At 44.3% G+C, this 17,994-nt stretch overlaps 1 protein-coding gene across 2 annotated transcripts in view; it reads left to right on the top strand.

Annotated features, from left to right (window-relative positions):
- Pxn (Peroxidasin) overlaps positions 1 to 17,264 on the top strand; it is a 57,557-nt gene extending 40,293 nt beyond the window's left edge. For both annotated transcript variants that reach the window (XM_077642091.1, XM_077642090.1), the window contains 4 exons: positions 3,515 to 3,704; positions 7,718 to 7,835; positions 10,284 to 10,495; positions 16,137 to 17,264. In XM_077642091.1, the coding sequence (XP_077498217.1) occupies positions 3,515 to 3,704; positions 7,718 to 7,835; positions 10,284 to 10,495; positions 16,137 to 16,222 (606 nt within the window). In that variant the 3' untranslated portion in view covers positions 16,223 to 17,264. The remainder of the gene's footprint in view (positions 1 to 3,514; positions 3,705 to 7,717; positions 7,836 to 10,283; positions 10,496 to 16,136) is intronic.
- Positions 17,265 to 17,994: the final 730 nt, after the last annotated feature.

The raw sequence follows: 17,994 nt of genomic DNA, 5'->3' as shown, positions 1-17,994 counted from the left end.
CGTTCTCCATACATTTGACCGTGCTTCCCGCGATTCAAAAGTTGCCCAGCCCATTACTCTCTGTACTGCCTCATTTGTGGTTTTGCCATGAGCAGCTAATCCTGATCTGCATCAAGCTGAATGGTTTACCTCTAGGCACACTTCTAAAATTAAGCCCTGGTGCTGCTTTTTTTTTCAAATCACCTTTCAGTGCTTGGTTTCCTATTGTACCCTTTACGATGCTCAACGCTTCTTAGCTCTACTAAGGTTATGCTCTACTGCCACCTGGCAATGTGAGGAAGTAATACTCGGATGAGGGTACTGCATGCCACTGGATGGCTACGCCAGAACGTTTAAGGTAAAGTTCCTTGATGAACTAATCCTTCATATTTTCTAAACCATGCATGGAGACGAAATACAAAATAAGACGAATGCGCTGGTCCCTCGGTTTGCAGAACGAGCATCGTAGAACCAGATATTATTCCATGTAAGTTGGCCCCGAAATCATCAACGGAATACAAGAAAACGGGTGAAGAAAGTGAAGTGGTCGTTTTGTTTGCGTATCAGCGCCAGTGAAAGCCTGAAGTGCACCGCCAGATCTTTATCCTCGAGTACCACAGCCAATAAAAATGCAGGTGGTTGGCCTGCTCAGGGAAAAAGTGAACGATATTACTACAAGGTGCCTGCAACGTCATGCAGGAATCGGCCACATTGCAAAAGCGGGGATTCTAGAAGTACAAAAGCCGGTAAATCCTTAAAGAGTGACGTTTCCATGAAACAGCACTACCTTGAATACCGGTGGTTTTCAAGCCAGTGAGTGACACGGTGACAGTATTACAAGATCGCAAGGAACCTTATAATACGGTCTTTATCGGGGCACCAGTGACCTCTCCCTCAGCGACGCCTGTGCTCAAGCTGCATACGAAACGGTCTTGTCAAAATCTGCGTTCGGACTGGGGCTGTTTCTCATACGACCAAACACAATTTTACGTCCTTTGTCTTATAATTAATACCTCTGACTACCACTGCTGTGTCGAGCGAGTTAATTAACCACCATGCAAACAGCGCTTATCTCACAGTTTTCGGCAAACATTGCAGAAACACCACTGCAATGTAAAAGCTGGTTTTATTTTTCCTGCCTGCAGGCACGGGCGGCCCATGGGAGCTGTGGAACACAATTCACTTGATAGCTACATGTTTGGACCGCCAAGAGATGAGCCGTTTAGCGGTTTCGATGTTTCCAAAAATGTCAGAGCATTTTCTTATCTATTTAATGCTATTATCGCGTGCCACGAGTTCTTCCTTACACACTTTTTGCGTGCATAGATCACGACGGACCAAGCAGCGAGTGATCGCAGTTATTTCTTCTGCAGTGTTTGCGTAGCAGCAAAACATAACAGGGGCATATGCAGCTGTAAAGTCGGAGCTAATCAGTCTAGCGTAATGACAGCTCTAACGCAGCAACGAATGATGTGATGTACGTTGGATCAGCACCTCTCAGTTATGAAACTTCCAATCCCGGTCTGCTCCGCTCCAGTGTGTCTCATTATATCTCCTGAAATGGGAGGGTCAGCGAATGACTGCGGCATATTGTTGTCTGTGATAGGCCAGGCAGCCAGACAGCGTTACACCAGACAGCGATATAAGAAAGAAAGCTTTACCGTCTTCCTAGAAACATCTTGAATTTCAACGCAGCGCATATAATGCATGTACCATCGGAATATTAGGTACACAGAGCGGAGCCCAACAGCTTTCCAGGTTTAGTACACCACGACGTAATCTCCTATTCGCTGATGACATTGCCTTGCTAAGTCACTCAGGAGATGAACTGCAAAGCATATTAAGTGAGTTGGACAGGCAGAGCAGAACGGTGGATCTAAAAATTATCATGTTGGAAATCAAAGTAACGTTCAACAGTCTCGCAAGAGAACAGCAGTTCACAATTGGTAGAGAGAAGCTGCAGGCGGTAAGGGAATACGTCTACTAAAGGCAGATAGTGACAGCTTATCCGGATCATGAGAGGGAAATAACTAGAAGGATAAAAAAGGGTTGGAGCGCATATGGCAAGTTCTATCAGATCATGAATGGCAGGTTGCCAATATCCCTCAAGAGCACAGAGTACAACAGCTGTGTCTTACCGGTACTCACCTACGGGGTAGAAACGTGGAGGCTGGTGAAAAGGGTTCAGCTTAAGTTAAGGACAGCACAGCGAGCCATGGAAAGGAAAATGATAGGTGTAACGTTAAGAGACCGGAAGCGGGCAGATTGGGTGAGAGAACGAAGGCGTGTTAATGACATCCTAGTCGAAATCAAGAGGAAGAAATGGGCTTGGGCAGGGCATGTACTGCGAAGGCAAGATAACCGCTGGTCCTTAAAGGTAACGGAGGGGATTCTAAGAGAAGGCAAGCGTAGCAGGGGGCGGCAGAAGGTTAGGTGGACGGATGAGATTAGGAAGTTTCCAGGCACAGGGTGGGTGTAGCTGGCAAAGGACAGGTTTAAATGGAGAGCCATAGGAGAGGCTTTTGCCGTGCAGTGGGTGTAGTCAGTCTGATGATGACGACTCGCAAGGCTGCCAACAGACACCATAAATACTGCTGACCTTCCCCCAAACACCCGTCCCCAGATAATTGCGTCGTGTTTCTTCGTGTTTCTTCTATCTTGTCCTCGTTCCGCTGCGCTGTGTCAAACTGTTTCTTAGAAAGTATGAACCAACTAGCCCACACCAGAATCCTGTTAGAATTAAGGTTTTATGTTGTCGTGCTACAAATATTTTCGCACTTTCAGAATTGTGAATCACTTTGGCGAAAAACTGACTTTTTGCTGCAGGCTTATTAGATCCGAGTTCTTATTTTAGGAACATGTAGAACATTCGCTGACCAATATTTTGAAAACTGGAAAATTATAAGATACTGTTAAGCAAATATTGAAGGTAATGGTCCATTCTCCTGATATGTAGCAAAATCTTTCGTTTAAATTGTTTCCATTGATCGCATCGAACAGTTAAGACTGACATAGAATAGGAAACGCTTTAGATGATAGCAAAAACCTTAAGAGAAAAAATAAAAGAATGCCATCGCGTGATCAGCGGATATTTTGATTGCTATATTGAAATCTTGCATTATAAAAAAATTGCTTTCATAAACTGTTCCCGCTCAAAAATGCTATTGTCTAGAATTGTTGGGTATGAAAATAAAAAGCATCAAGACATAGACTTTTATTGTTCCTGGCGCCAGGATTAGGAACAAAATTATTTATCAAAGGGCGAAGGCGTGAACTATAGTATCAAGAAAAAAAGGAACACTGCTAATCTCCGTTCAAGCCGTCTGTGCTATTTTCGCATAAATATTTACACATAAACTGCGCGCCAACTTCAAAAATCACCATCTACGTTGTGTGTAAGAAACATTCCGCTCATTTGCGAAGTCGTGCGGCTAAAATCATAGACAAATTTTCGCCTCTTGAGGCAGGCGCCACAGTCTGACTATTTCTTGGGGTAAAGAGTCATTAATTTTAAACGTGTCTTTATTTACTTTAGCCCGCCCTGGTGGTTGCCCAAGACCTGGCCTCGTTCAACATCCAGCGTGGTCGGGACCACGGCATGCCTGGATACAACAGCTGGCGCCAGTTCTGCAACCTCTCAAGGGCCCAGAGCTTCGAAGACCTGCGCCATGAAATCACCAGTGCGCAGCTCAGGGAGAAGCTTAAGCGCCTCTACAAGACACCAGGTGAGTAGTGGTTCTTGCACTCTGGACGTAAGCTATGCATATCGCTGTTTCGTAATGTAACTGTGCCCGGCGATGGTGTCGACCTCTGTGTGCCGGAACGGCACAGAGGACTCCCACGGACGGACTTCCTATCAATTAATGGCATTACTTAGCTTTACAAGTTTCAGTTTGAGGGCGGGAACAACTCTTAATTAAATTTTCTGGGGTAATTTTTTTTCTTTTGCTGCCGCAGAAACGTTAAAGGGGCCCTGAAAGGGGCTCTCAATAAATTTGCTGTATCAGGAACGTATCCAAGGGGGGCCTGAGGCGACCCCCCCCCCCCGAAATCGTGCTCAACACCCCACCCCCCCCCCCAGGAAGCAGTGTTCTTGTAAAGCATGAGATCTGCCCCCCCCCCCCCCCCCCCCCGGCTTCGCGCCCTATACAACTGCCTCGGGCTCCTTCCGAAAAAAAAATTTCTGGCTACGTGCCTGTGCGATTTATGCTTGGGATGGTAAAAGATGCCGCTTCACGAATATCCTCCAGCACGAAATTTTTACTGCCCTTTGTAGAAGGTGTGTTGTCTGTGGTTAACAATAATAATTGGTTTTTGGGGAAAGGAAATGGCGCAGTATCTGTCTCATATATCGTTGGACACCTGAACCGCGCCGTATGGGAAGGGATAAGGGAGGGAGGGAAAGAAGAAAGGAAGAAGGAGGTGCTGTAGTGGAGGGCTCCGGAATAATTTCGACCACCCGGGGATCTTTAACGTGCACTGACATCGCACAGCACACGGGCGCCTTAGCGTTTTCCCTCCATAAAAACGCAGCCGCCGCGGTCGGGTTCGAACCCGGGAACTCCGGATCAGTAGTCGAGCGCACTAACCACTGAGCCACCGCGGCGGTGGTTAAAAACTGGATCTCAGAGTTTACGCCCCTCTTCCTCTCCTCTGGTCACTTTTTGAATGCTGAAAGTTCAGCGCTGCTCCAGCGGCCCCACAGCCAACGCGCGCGGGAATTACCCCGGGGGCGAAGCTTCCTGACCCGCCGGAGCAGCGAGCCAGACTGGCCGCAGTCATGGTAGCGGCCTGACGTATGAAAAAATCTAACCAATAGCCATCTCTTGACCAGCTTACGCTGGAACCTTTGACGGAGGAGGGTGCGAACATGAAAAGTCACCGGGAAGGGCTCGCCAACTTTAGCGCGATTGTGGATCCTCTGCTGCGTGTAGAAGTGCATTATTTGGCTCAGGTGTTCATGACAACACAATGTAGTGATTGAGTGAGTTGATGTTCTCTGCTTAGAAAGTGTTTCAGAGCACTTTAACATACCCAGAACGAGCGAGAGAATCAATATTTACTGATAAAAATAATTGGATGCAGTTCTCGTCAGTGTTCCTATAAGTGTTTTAAGTGCAATTCGCAAGGAGACCTCGCCGTTGTGAAAGGACTAAGTGGAGCCCAATTTCTCTCTTTAGAAGTTGTCGTAATGTTTCCTTTTACCCCCATTCATTTCATTATGCGCACTCGTTCCAGTAGAAGCAAAGGAACAGCCAGTTCTGAAAAAAGGGTGCCGTTATGTCAAATTAGGTTTATTTAGAGAGTGTACGAAACTTTAAATTTCATGAACTCTTTCTAAGGCGCAAAGCTTCTTAATAGTCCTTCTGTAACCAAACACAAATATGAATGTAAAAACAGTTCATGCAAGATACGACTCCTGCAGGCTATAGCAATCAAAAGTGAAATATGTACCTGAAATCTGTTCATTCCGATGCTCCCACAGCATGGGAGAGATTTGTATTGTTTTAAGAAAGTGCTTTTCGTTGTTAGTTTCTTTTACACGCAGAAAGAGAGCTCTTTGTTACGAGGACCACCGCAGTGTAGGACCTCCGATTAATTTCGGCCACCTGCGCACTGCAACGTGAACTGAAATCTCAGCACACTGGCATGTTTGCATTCCACCTCAATGGAAATGCGCCGGTAGGGTTGGAATCAAGCTCACGTACTCCTACTCAACGGCGAATGCCAAGGGAACTGTGTCTGTGTGCTTTTAAGGAAATGAAGGCAATATGTTATCCTTTATCAGTAACCACATCGTTTCCGGGGAAGCGGTAAATCCTAAAGAAGGTCCTTTTCTGTAAGAGCAAAGTGCACGTTTTGCGCATTTAGGAAAGTGGTGCCTGCAGTTCCTACCAGTTGTTCAGAAAAAGGGAAGTTTAACGCGACTAGCCGAATCGCTTGATGGGAAATATAAGAATGGCAAATTTCGTTGCGCGCCAACGAGATACAGTCGAACTTGAGTCGTTAAACCTTAATCATGGAAGTGCTGGCGGGAGTTAGGTCTTTTTAGTTCTCTATTTTCTTGATTTAAAAAACGGGGACTGTATAATAAAGATACAACACAGACAAGGCAGAATTAGGTGAAGGGCTGCTGTAGTTGTACATTCTTGGTAGCCTGTGCCTTTTGTTCCTAATTCTACTTTTTTTTTGTCTAGAGAAGAAGATTTTGAAATTATGAACTGCGTCATTTAACTTTATGCAGCGAAAAAAACGTAAAAAATTAAGCTTTTCTGGATTTTACAGAAAATACTCTGCGTGTTCCTTCCTAAACTCGGGACAGGAAAGTCATACTTTGAAACGAAAGTAAGGCCAAACCACAGAAAGGTATAATCGGGCAGGTGAGAGAACAAACTCTAGGTAATAATGTCCTAGCTGGAATTAAAAAAGAAAAGAGCTTTAGGCAGGGTCTCTAATGCAGCGAGCAGATAAGCGATATTCTTTTGGGGCTTCAGATGAAAGACAGCTTAACCGTGGGTGGCTGAAAGTCAGGTACAGGAAGTTTCTTATTGCTATCGATGGCCTCGGCTGCAGCAGGGCAGCTTTACAGCCTGAACATATGGAGAAACATTTGTTCTGTGACTGACGTAATTTGGTTGATGATGGAGAGATTATGGCTCAGCATACGGTGACAACCAAGAAGAGGGTATAATAAAAGGAGAGTGACGTCCTAGTGGGATAAGGCGAGTTCGAGGTATTTCCTTGAGTCCCAATCAGTTTACAAAACTTTTTTGCTAAGCTAGTATTCGATATTTTTATAAGATTGAAATGCAAGCCAGCTTACGCCGCCTGATTCAAACGTCAGATGTAAAACGTATTTCTGTGCGGTACAAATACCGTTGCAAATCTTTCGGTCAGCAGCATGCTGTTTAAATAACTTTTTTTTTTAATCTTAGGCTCATGCAGTCCTTCGTTCCTAAAGAGAGACACAGAAGGGTTTTGTATTGAAAAGGGGAAAGTTTTGCCAGTGTGCTTAAAGTTCCTCGCAGGTCAGTTTGTTTGAAAAGGGGATTTATAAAAGGCAAGGCGGGAAAAGAAGAGAGGGAGGAAGTCTAAAATAAAAAGCAAAATGTGAGACAAATGGTGTCACGAAATTCTTATGGGGGCATTTCAAGGGTCGAAAAAAAGATTCTAAAGCAAATCAAGGTGGCCAAAATTTCTGTTATAAAGTACGATTATATGCTTGTATGATCAGAAAATCGTAAAATATATAATACGTATAATGGCCTTCATTATACGATTCCGCCCAAAAAATGACATAATATCCAAAAAGCGCCACTTTTGAAATATGGTACTGGATAGGTGGATATCTCGTCCCATGATATGCTCAAAATATTGATAACAGGAGTAATAATTTTCTAATACTTTCTTAAAAACATTCCAATTTTTGTGGTAAGTAATACTAATTTACTAGTTAAAAATAACCAATCAAACAAACTCTCAATTGGCTAATTAATTATTACTAAGTGATTAATTACTGTTTGATTAATCAGTCATTAACTAGCTGCCGTTAGGGCACTATATATATACCTACGGCATACTACACCACTGATGACGTCATCAGTTTGATTGACAGCTATAGTGTGACACTTTTCTGCGAACATCCCTGCTGGTGAGTCATGAGCCTATAAACGCTTTAGCCTTAATACCTCTGTACAGCCACAATTGGCCCCATGTGTCGTCTTTACCGTTTCCACAGACAACATCGACATTTGGGTAGGCGCTATCAGTGAGGAACCACTGCCTGGTTCCAAGGTGGGACCGACGCTGACATGCCTGCTAAGTCTACAGTTCGCACGGCTTCGTGACGGTGACCGGTAAGTATAAATACCTAGAGTTTGGACGCAGAAATATACGACTCGAACTTCGCCACACAATTTACAAATGCCCTCAGCGCTTAGTGTAGAATATTCTGCATGTGTTCTGCTTTAGATGCGTGCAACTGGTTGTTAAGATGGCCACCAGCCACACCACTGATCCGTTAAAAAGGTTTGGTGTTCGATGCTTTTGGGCTGTTTTTCGGCGCAAAACTACCTTTAAGTGTCCAGTTATTTTCGTTTGAACAGTGGCAGGGGACGTAAGCTGCAGGTTGCGCAAGTAGTATTCGTAAAGCAGAGAAAAAAACTCAAATGCACTCAAAAAGCAACTAAAAAACTGGAAAGCGAGAAGATAAACACGCCACCAACTAACCCAAACCAAAGTTTATATCCATGCAAAAGAGACTGAACGCTTTGCCAAATACGTACAAAAATAATCTCACCTTGCCGTCCACGTGCCTGCTGCTTACGTCTCACAAATTCATGACAAAAACAATCATTTCGTTACTTCACCCGCTCGTCCCGGTCAATCAGGCGCATGATATGCTCAGAGCTTTATCTTCGTTCTTTAAATAAATTGCTCTTTTTTTCATCTCTCTTCTTGCCTAACGTTTGCTTCAAACGGCACTTTATTAGCAGAAATGATCCTAGTGTTTTAATCGTTTTAAAGACAACCCAGCACGTAACTTGCAGCAAGCAAGTTATGTATAACATATCAATAAACGATCCCAAGGATGAAACTAAGGTGACATTACTTAATGTGTACCGCTTTCGTTCTTCGCCGAATTTAAGCTCTGATTCCTTTTGAATGCACTCTTAACACGAATACGCCTATATAGAAGTAAAAAGAGTAAGCTGTCTTTTAGCGCACTCTTTTGTAAAAGGGAGTGGGCTAGAGGAGTTCCACTCTCTTTATACTCCTTCCTGTTTAGAGCGTAAGTGATACACGTCTAGAGGTCTACATCACTTAAACTCCGTTAGCCAAAGGACATATTTTGCAAAGCGTTAACTCAAGGCACTCTCATTCCGTTGGCTCTTTTTTGTATTCGTCGCCGTTTACTTGTTCCTAAGGCGGGTAGTTGCTAACAAAATGCATTATTTCCATTCCTGTGTCCTCTTCAGAGGGAGCTAATTAAATCCCGCCGGTACGTCTGTGGCAATTTGCACCATCACATCAGACTATAACATGGCAACCGGCTAACAACAAAATTCAAGGCAGCCGTATCGCGAATGAAATAGTGCACCGTTAATTGGTTTTCACTAGCCCCAGCATTATAACACAAATGAGATGTTATAAGTTCTGGAACGCTGGATTGCAAAATGAAAAGAACAAGCAGTAGCTGTAAGCGGTCAGAGATGTAGCGCGACACAATGATCAAAATTCTGGAGCTGCCGACGCTGATCACATTTTTTTATTTATTTATTTCATTATAAGGAACTCATTTCAGGACGTGACATTTCATCCGTTCACACTGGAGTGTGGTCAACCAAAACAAGTGTGTAAAAGCCAACAATTTTTTATATTCCGAGAGATGGGTTTGCTACCCGCTTACGTGTGCTGGCACGTATATCGTCTAGATAGGATAAAAGCTGGAGCAAAGTGTAAATTCTCCGCATATTTGTCATCACTGTACACTGTAGTACTGTATAGCTTCTGTTAAAGCCATCCCGGTCTCTGAACTTTCACTGCCACTAACCGTACGTTTTTTTCTCGTCAGAAGGAAAGAGCAGACCCTACATTGTTAACGATAGGGATTACCTACAGAGTTTAATGACACATGAATGTCTCTACTACGAGGTATCATTACAGTCGTTTGTTCTCGGATACTGCTTGTAAGGACTCTTCCAGCGAAGTGGACAATAAATAATCCGTTACCACACAATTTCAGCTGTCTTGGACGTCACGTTTAATTGTGAGGCAACTGTGTAATATTGTAAGACACTGTTATGAAAATATTGATGGGAATGACCTAGCCTTGCGATGCGTAGCACAATCTAGCTTTTCATGCTTGTCCTGCACTCACACCGAGTTGTTAAGACTGCCTTAGAAAACTAATTGGGTACGCTCTTCACAATAATTTTGAGGCTACTGTGTAATATTGTGAAGTACTGTTTTATAGTAAGAACTCTATGAAAGAGCAATGAGGCGAGTTTTTTTAAATTAACAGCAGAAAACTACAAACATTCCGAACTGAGATATGCGGATAGGTATATCGATATGAAGCAACCTTATTACATGCGAAAAAGCTGGTTTCACATTAAGTATATCCCGCTGAAAAAATTCTTTGGTCCAGAGTTCTCTGGTCATGTTTTTATTGCTGCCTCAGCGAAGCTTTATAATTATTTTTTTCTTAGAGCTCTACAACACAGCGCGTAGCTAACGACGGGCGTGATAAAGTCAACCAGCATTCACTTGTGCTGACATTTCGCGTCCTGTATCGTGCACAGACTCTGGTACCTGAACGAAGGCACCTTCACCACTGAGCAACGAGAGGAACTGAAGCGGTCCTCGCTGGCCCGGGTGCTCTGTGAGAACGGCGATGACATCACGCACGTCACACGCGACGTGTTTACTCTGCCCGAGCGCCAACAGGGTGGCGTTGTCCACTGCGCAGAGATACCGGCTCTGAACCTCGAAGCCTGGAGGGAGCGCACGCCAGGTCAGTATGGAAGGCAACGGCAGAAAAACCGATCGGGAATCGAGCGAGGTAAACAGCAGACCACCTGACCACACGCCGAAAAGGACAGCGTTATATGCAAAGGGCACATGTGGTCGGATAAACAGCTCTTGTTTTAATCAAAAATATTGTTGTTTGGAGATAACCAACGATGCATATTCTGTTGACACACGCTTCCGCAGAAAGGTGAGCCGCTCTCGCAATTTTCGCAATTTCCTTTTTTTTGCGTTTGCACTTGTTCTGTGATTGCGTTGAAACCACCCAGTTCATTGGCAACACGCACTGTCTCGAAATCAAAGGTGTCGCTCGCGGGGCTACCCCCTACAGTGAAAATAGAGCACGTAGCTGAACGCAAGCCGTGCAGCCGCAGAACTGACCGGTATAGACGAGGAAATCAGGTATTTGGCATTTTTTGCTGAAAGGAAAGAGTGATAGCGACAGTTTCTTTTCTTTATGCGTTCGTACACTATAATACACATAAAAAAAATTATCAAACGGAATAAACGCACGCAAAAAACATTTTATGCCACAATTCTTCCCTTATGGCCACTGCTGACTAGGTTCAGGGTACGAACAATCTAGTAAATTTTCGCTTTCATTTAGACTGGAACTTTACGTGTTATAAACATCGGGTGCGTACTATAGCCCATAAATTATCATAGTTGACGACAAACACTTCACAGCCACAGATTAATGTTTTTTAACTGCTTTTTCGCACTATTACTTTTGTAGCTTATTGCTGCGCAATACGACCTGTTCAAAATGAATCGCGGTCCATGCTTTACTTCATTTTTCAAATTAGCGAGCAGCGGCGAAGGGGAATAGAATATTCGCCGCAGCACCTTACCGTCAAAAATCATCGGTTCTTAGGCAGCGTCACATGAGCTCGTAAATTTAAAGGACTACGGACACCAAATTTTGGTTGCATGTTTTCTTCTTTCAAGCGATGCGTTAGACATTCGCATACATGGAGAACCCTGAGGTATTCATGTACGGCCGCTAAATAGTTTAAAATTGAATTTCTTCTTTACGCTGTCCCGGTTTCGATTTCATCGATTGAACGACGACCATGACGTCAATTTGATATTTAGGTCACGTGATCCTGTAACTGTAAAATAAATCTGGAATATAATCGTTGACAGGTCATTTCTTGTCACTCCAGGTCCTGGAAGCGGCTGAGCTAAATGTCTTAGTGAACTAAAATTAGAAAACAGCGAATATATTAGTTTTTGTAGTAGATCACGTGACCAAAACATAAAATTGAAGTCCCAGTCGTCGTTTTGTCGATGAAACGAAAACAACATGAGAGAAGGAATTAAATTATAAATTATTTAGCGGTTGTAGGAAAATACGATCCAGTCATCTATGTATTCTAATGTCTAACGCATCATTTGACAGAAGAAAACACGCATTAAAATTAGGTGTCTATAGTCCTTTAACGGCACCTAATGTAATGAACTACTTTCGCAACAGATTCCGCTTCGACTCCGTTGTCAACATTTATTGAAGGGCGTGATGCATTTATGCACTTCGTGGGTGCCGATCGCAGCTATTTCATTACGCTTCTGTTTTGTTTTTTTTATTCTGGATAGTCTATTCGTCTTAACACGCTTGCTGGCAGTGCCCTCATTTGGTTTAGATACTGACCTGTAGTTTAAAAGAAAATTTGTCATGTTACGCTACAAGAATATTTGCATTCCTCTACGCTGCACTTCGTACCCTCTTTCCTGCCCTCCCATTATCCCTCAATATTTATTCTACTGAACCGCCGCGGGGGCACTGTAGTTATGACGCTCGGTTGGTGATCCTAAAGACACGGGTTCGATTCCGGCCGCGGTGGTTGCATTTCAATGGAGGCATGCCAAATGCTCGAGCGCCGTGTGCTTTGCGATGTCAGTGCACTTTGAAGATCCCCCTCCAGCGTCACCCATAGCCCGAGTCGCTTTGGGACGTTATAGACCATGAAAAAAAAATATTTATTTTAATGATTTCTTGCCCATCAGGCATCTTGCCGCAGTTTGCGCCTCCACTACAGTCCGTGGAGTTTTTAGGAATAAATCTGACCTTACTCCCTCCTCGAAAATTGTTTTTCAACGCGTATTGTCCAGGGCCATGGGTCCGCTATAGTAAGACTCTCAAATCTAGTCTTTTAATCCTGCGATCATAGTATCATGATCATATGACTATGCGTGTTGTCGGAACCTGTTCTGATTTTCCGCGTGCCGGATCAGACAAAGCCTGGTAATTCGTCTCTCCTCGTGTGAGTGGGTAATAGAAGATCACGTGTGGGAAAAAGAAAGAAGGCCTCGCGAAAGAAGGAAATAACTTCTCTTTCTTTTCTCGCTCTATGAAAGAACATGAGCAGCATAAAAATTCGCATCTCAGTTCCTGTTTCCCGCGCTCCCCCTACGCGTTATAGGAGGAAGAAGAATGGAGAAGAAAAGCACGTCTCTAATTGCGCTAGCGGAAGCGTTTCTTCGAGCCTCCACCTCCGGCGTTCTTGTCACACTGTGGCGCCCGAGTAGAGCGGATGCGAATTAAATACACAAAATGCAAAGCATGTAGTCCTTTTTTTTTCTCCTTCATACTGTTCCCATTGAAAGGCAAAAGGTGGCTGTCTTCCCACAGCGTCGTGCAAAATTTGCTCCTTTTTGTTCCTTCACTAGTGCAGAAAAGTCCTCTGAATCGCTCATAAGAGCACGCTGAACGCATCGCTGCCCTCTGTCCAGGAACTTCCAGGCTGCGTCTCTCAGAACACGCCGCCTCGTGTCCAAATAGCTGGTGTTTTAGCGTCAATTTTGGCTTTTTCCTTTTCCTGGCGCGGCGCCATAATCATGAGAATGGCATACCAGCAAACTGCCTTATAAGCGGTATAATTAGAGCACCAAAAGGGGGAAAAAGAAGCACAGCTTGGGCCATGTTTTCTTTGGACGTTTCCGGATTCCCTTTCGTATGCGCATACGGCGAACACATGAACTTGACCTTCACCAGCCACATAAAAATGTGGCTCTTAGCCGATGGCATAAAAGACTATGTCATTGCATACCTTGAGCCAGAGCACGTATACCATTCCTCGTAAGGTGCACTGCCCTTCTGTCTACTGCATTTTATTGATAGTCAAACACCTCGTTGTTATTTTCCCAGTGATGATGGGAAAGCATTTCTTCGCTGGCAAGCTGACTTGCAACACTTGCTTTTAATGTGGAATTTTGTGAGATTCCATTTTATGTGCAACGATAGCGGTGAGAAAGTTGTAACTTCTTTTAAATGTCTCCGTGGCGTAGCCAAAGAAATGTTCCATGAACTATGCGAGCGTTTCCAATTGCCATGACATCGAGGCTAACACTTATATAATGACTGCTTTATTGTTTAGCACCTTCTTCAGCATGGTAAGCGTGGCATTCAAGCTGAACTTTTGTTTGAATTAATTTTAAAATAATGCTCCCAGTTGCACCTAACATAACTGCACATAACGAGGGAATAGAAAAATAGAAAATATATTCGCATTGAATGAGTGTCTTGTGATCGGATGTTTTTTGTGTATCTCACGCACATCGCAACTGCAAATCAAGATTTCCAGCAAACAAGGAAAAACGGTATGAAGGGATCCTGAAATGGTTTTGATAGTCATATTGTAAGGGAACATGTCTGTAGAGGTGATCATTGTGAGCATTTGAGTGAAATTTAAAAACTTTGTTAACACCCTGTAATTAAACAAAGAAATATTTTAAATGCTGCTCGCTCGGAGCCAATTAGGTCGACAACTCACAGTGCGTTCTTGCCCCCCCCCCCCCCTCCCTATGATGTGAAGCGGAAAATCTGGGCGAGCCTTCTCATTGCCCGAGGGGGGTACCGTCTCGAAATGTTTTCTTTATTTTTTGTATGGCTATCTGCATGTATCAGTAGACAGGAGAGAAGGGGAGCATCATTTTTATTGGCCGGTTTATTCAGTGCCACTGAAGCTAGCTAGGTTACAATTTTTTGCAGTGCTGTGACGAGTGATGGAATACCGAACGCATTATTAATTACGGCATGAAGATCATTATCATCATCAAACAAGGAGCCGGCTAGCGCCACTGTTCCAAGGGGTACGAATGGGCCGCAGACACACACCAAAGCCGCGTGGACGTATGAGAAAGGTGTCTTTGCGATTAAAAAGGTAGAAACGACTGTACGTTGCATGCTGCCTGGCGCACCCGACGTCGAAAGCTGAGCATTCGATGTCAGGTGCGCCAGGCAGCATGCAACGTTCACTGAAACCTGAGCATTCGGCAAGAGGAAGCATTTAATCACAAATAAAAGGCGAACAGGCCGGTTAGAGGTGGGACCATCTGGCCAGCTGCTATGCTCCCAAGGAAGGGAAAGAGATATGATGGCTGACGACGAAGAGATAACTGACATGCTAATGTATGCTAACGCATGGACAGAAGAGTTCACCACAAGCGCTTGTTGACTCGTGCTCTGCGTTACAAATGTGAAGCCCTAAAGACCTGGCTTATAAGAGCTTCCAGATGCCCAAAAACGGAATAAAGTGCAGGTAAGAGAGAGACTTCAAGCAGCCTTTCCGAAAGAACTTTTCACTTGGCACAGAGGCATAGATAATGTTGAGGTGACGTCACAGGCGCCATCTTTGGGTACTGAGACTAGCTCCTACAGTGCAAGCGAAATGGACGATAAGCGGATTAGGAAAGCGCCGAGGTTTCTGCCTCGCTTTCTGATCCCAATGATTGCGGCCGCTGTGAAATCGGTGCTAACTATGAATGCATAACGCGCACCTTAGCGACATAAGTTGCCGCCTGATTCGCATGTGAACCTTACCAGCCATCCGCGACCAAAGACTGACTCCTTTATTCCACCTGTTTAAGGTAGTCGAAGCTTGAGAATTTGCCTACCGCTGGCTACATGCTTCAGCTATTTTCTAAGTGCTTTCCTTGTGTTTCGTTGTCTACCTATTTTTAACAACTCCGGCCTGGATTCTAGAAGGGCCTGCAGCGCAGTGTATAATGAATGAATGAATGAATGAATGAATGAATGAATGAATGAATGAATGAATGAATGAATGAATGAATTTAAATGTCTCACAGGTGAGCACGGTTCTCTGAAGAACGGTTAGTCGGTCTTGCAGCCTCATAGTTGGACAACATGGATTGTTGACGTCTAATTTTCCAGCCAACCGGCATAGGCGATCGGACGCAATATGCACGTACCGGATAACTGAAAGTGGTCATGCCAGTGGGCGCCTGCAACGGAAATGCAAATAACACATTACCGTACAAACTTCGCAGCAAGTTCTTACGATAGCCCGTGGGTTCGGACTCTGAACGCAGCTTTCTCTGTTGATTTCAAGCCGCTTACACACCCTGTTTTTACCTCCGATTCGTTTTGTAGCGATAGCTACATTACGGTAGCATTCCGAGCCTTCGGCGTGGTGGCGCCGTGGCTGTGGCTGCACCGCCACGCTGTCACGTGGTTGGTCACGTGATGCGCAGCAGCTGCGTGTGGCGCGGCGCCGTGGCTGATCACGTTGTTGGTCACGTGACCGAATTCCACTCGGCCGGCTGTAGCTATAGCATCCCTCCAGGTTTAACCAGAGCTAAACCACCGCCATTTTTTTCTCATTCAGACCCCAAGTGTCCGGATGTTCGCACCAAGCCGGCGTCGAAGGGGCTTCGCTCAGCAACCAAAGTTCGTCGCGGAAACGGACAGTAGAGGACATAAGGTCTGACGCCAGTCGCCATCTAAACACTGCCTGCTTTGGATACCACCCACCAGGCGTAACCCAAGAACAATATTCATCGATCCAAACACTCAGTGCCGTTTGACTCTCGCTGCTTAATGCTATATAGCTCATATCTGTATTTTATCTAAACCTTATAATAAGTCTTTAATAAACTAAAGGAGTTTCCAAGTGGGCGTACTTGACTAGAAGTATGTCAAGCGCCCTACTACAAACAAATTATGCATGCTGTTAAGGTTAATTTTATGCTTACTGACTTATTGTATTTAATCTCAACTACAAGCACTTACAGAAATGCATCCGCCTTTACTTTCACCAGTGGTTCGAACGAATAACGTGTTAGCCTCTATTTGTAATCACTTTTGTGTCCTCAACTGCTTAACTTTCGCAGTGTTATGGAACTGTTCGATATTGGTTGGCCAATAAGTGAATAATAAGGGAGAGAGTAAAACTGAAGCTTATAGAGGATTTCACCGAAAGGATACAAAATTCATCAGCGAGAGAAACTTGTTTAGCGGCTGAAACAAGACAAAGCTAGAATTCTGCTCATTTTGTAAATTTCCATTTGCTCTTATGTACAAAACAGTAATAAAATTATCAGCGATATTACCGTTAATCAACATTATGGAAGTATATTGAGGGTCCTGGACTGTTGCCTTCCACTTTATATTGAGGGTTCTGGACTGTTGCCTTCCACTTTAATGTACTCGGAGCTAATGTACTCGCTCCGATCGCTTGTATATGTTGTGTATATACAGTTGCTCTTTGTTTGTTTTGCTTGTTCTGCGCACTGTTGTAGCGGACGTTTTACCAATTTGAGAGTTTTAGGTGGTGTTATTTTATGTGTTTTTGCATAGCACTGCCATTTCAGACCACCTCGCCATCGTTGCAACTCTAATGTATGCGCAGTGTTTGTTACTTTTTGCACCACCGACTTCCGCAAGTGGCAAGTCCTTGCGTTTGCGCGTTGGTGCATTTGTTGATAGCTTCAATAAAACTCTTTCTAAGACAACAGCCTACTATCTCTTACTTACAGGGCCCAGCATTCGCAAACAGCTTTGCTTTTTCAAATGAATCCTCAAGGCAAATTAATGCATGATTTATATTGTCACGAAGTGGTGACTGCAGTCCGGAGAGCATAAAGGCTGCGAAAATCGTGTCTAAACAAAACTCTTAATTTGGGCTGACTTGCGCACAATGGACTGAATGACTCGGCGGCGGCGTAGCGACAAGCGTAGGCGGCGGTCGTCGAACAGAATGCCCGCCGCTGTCAAACGTTCTCAATTTAAAGCTGATAGTGAATTTTCGAGATTCAGCATGCGAAGTTACTAGAACATTCTGGAACGACGTAGAATCAGCTCTGCCTGAATGCGATCAATCGAGATAATCTGGTCCCGTCTTGCATAGCAAACAAAGCGATAAAGCAGCGTGCGGGCAGCTTTGAAGAATGGTCAAACACTGCAAAGATTCGCGACATCGCTCCCCTCTAAAAGAAGCATCGACCCTATGCATTAAAATAATCAAGGTGACTACCAACGAATAAAACGGATCGTGCGAAAATAAACAGAGATTGCGGAAACACACCCTCCTTTAGAGCGCATAATATGGCTTCAGACGGACGATATGGGCAACTTCTGGTTGTACGCGGCGTCGCTGGGAGGCAGTCATTGCGTTAGGGATGACTTCATAACTCAGTGCACCTAGCCGACGAAGAACCTTGTACGGGCCGAAATAGCGGCGCAAA

Source organism: Amblyomma americanum, chromosome 10 (genome assembly GCF_052857255.1).
Source record: "Amblyomma americanum isolate KBUSLIRL-KWMA chromosome 10, ASM5285725v1, whole genome shotgun sequence".
NCBI lineage: Eukaryota > Metazoa > Arthropoda > Arachnida > Ixodida > Ixodidae > Amblyomma > Amblyomma americanum.
This window is presented reverse-complemented; position numbering and strand designations above follow the sequence as displayed.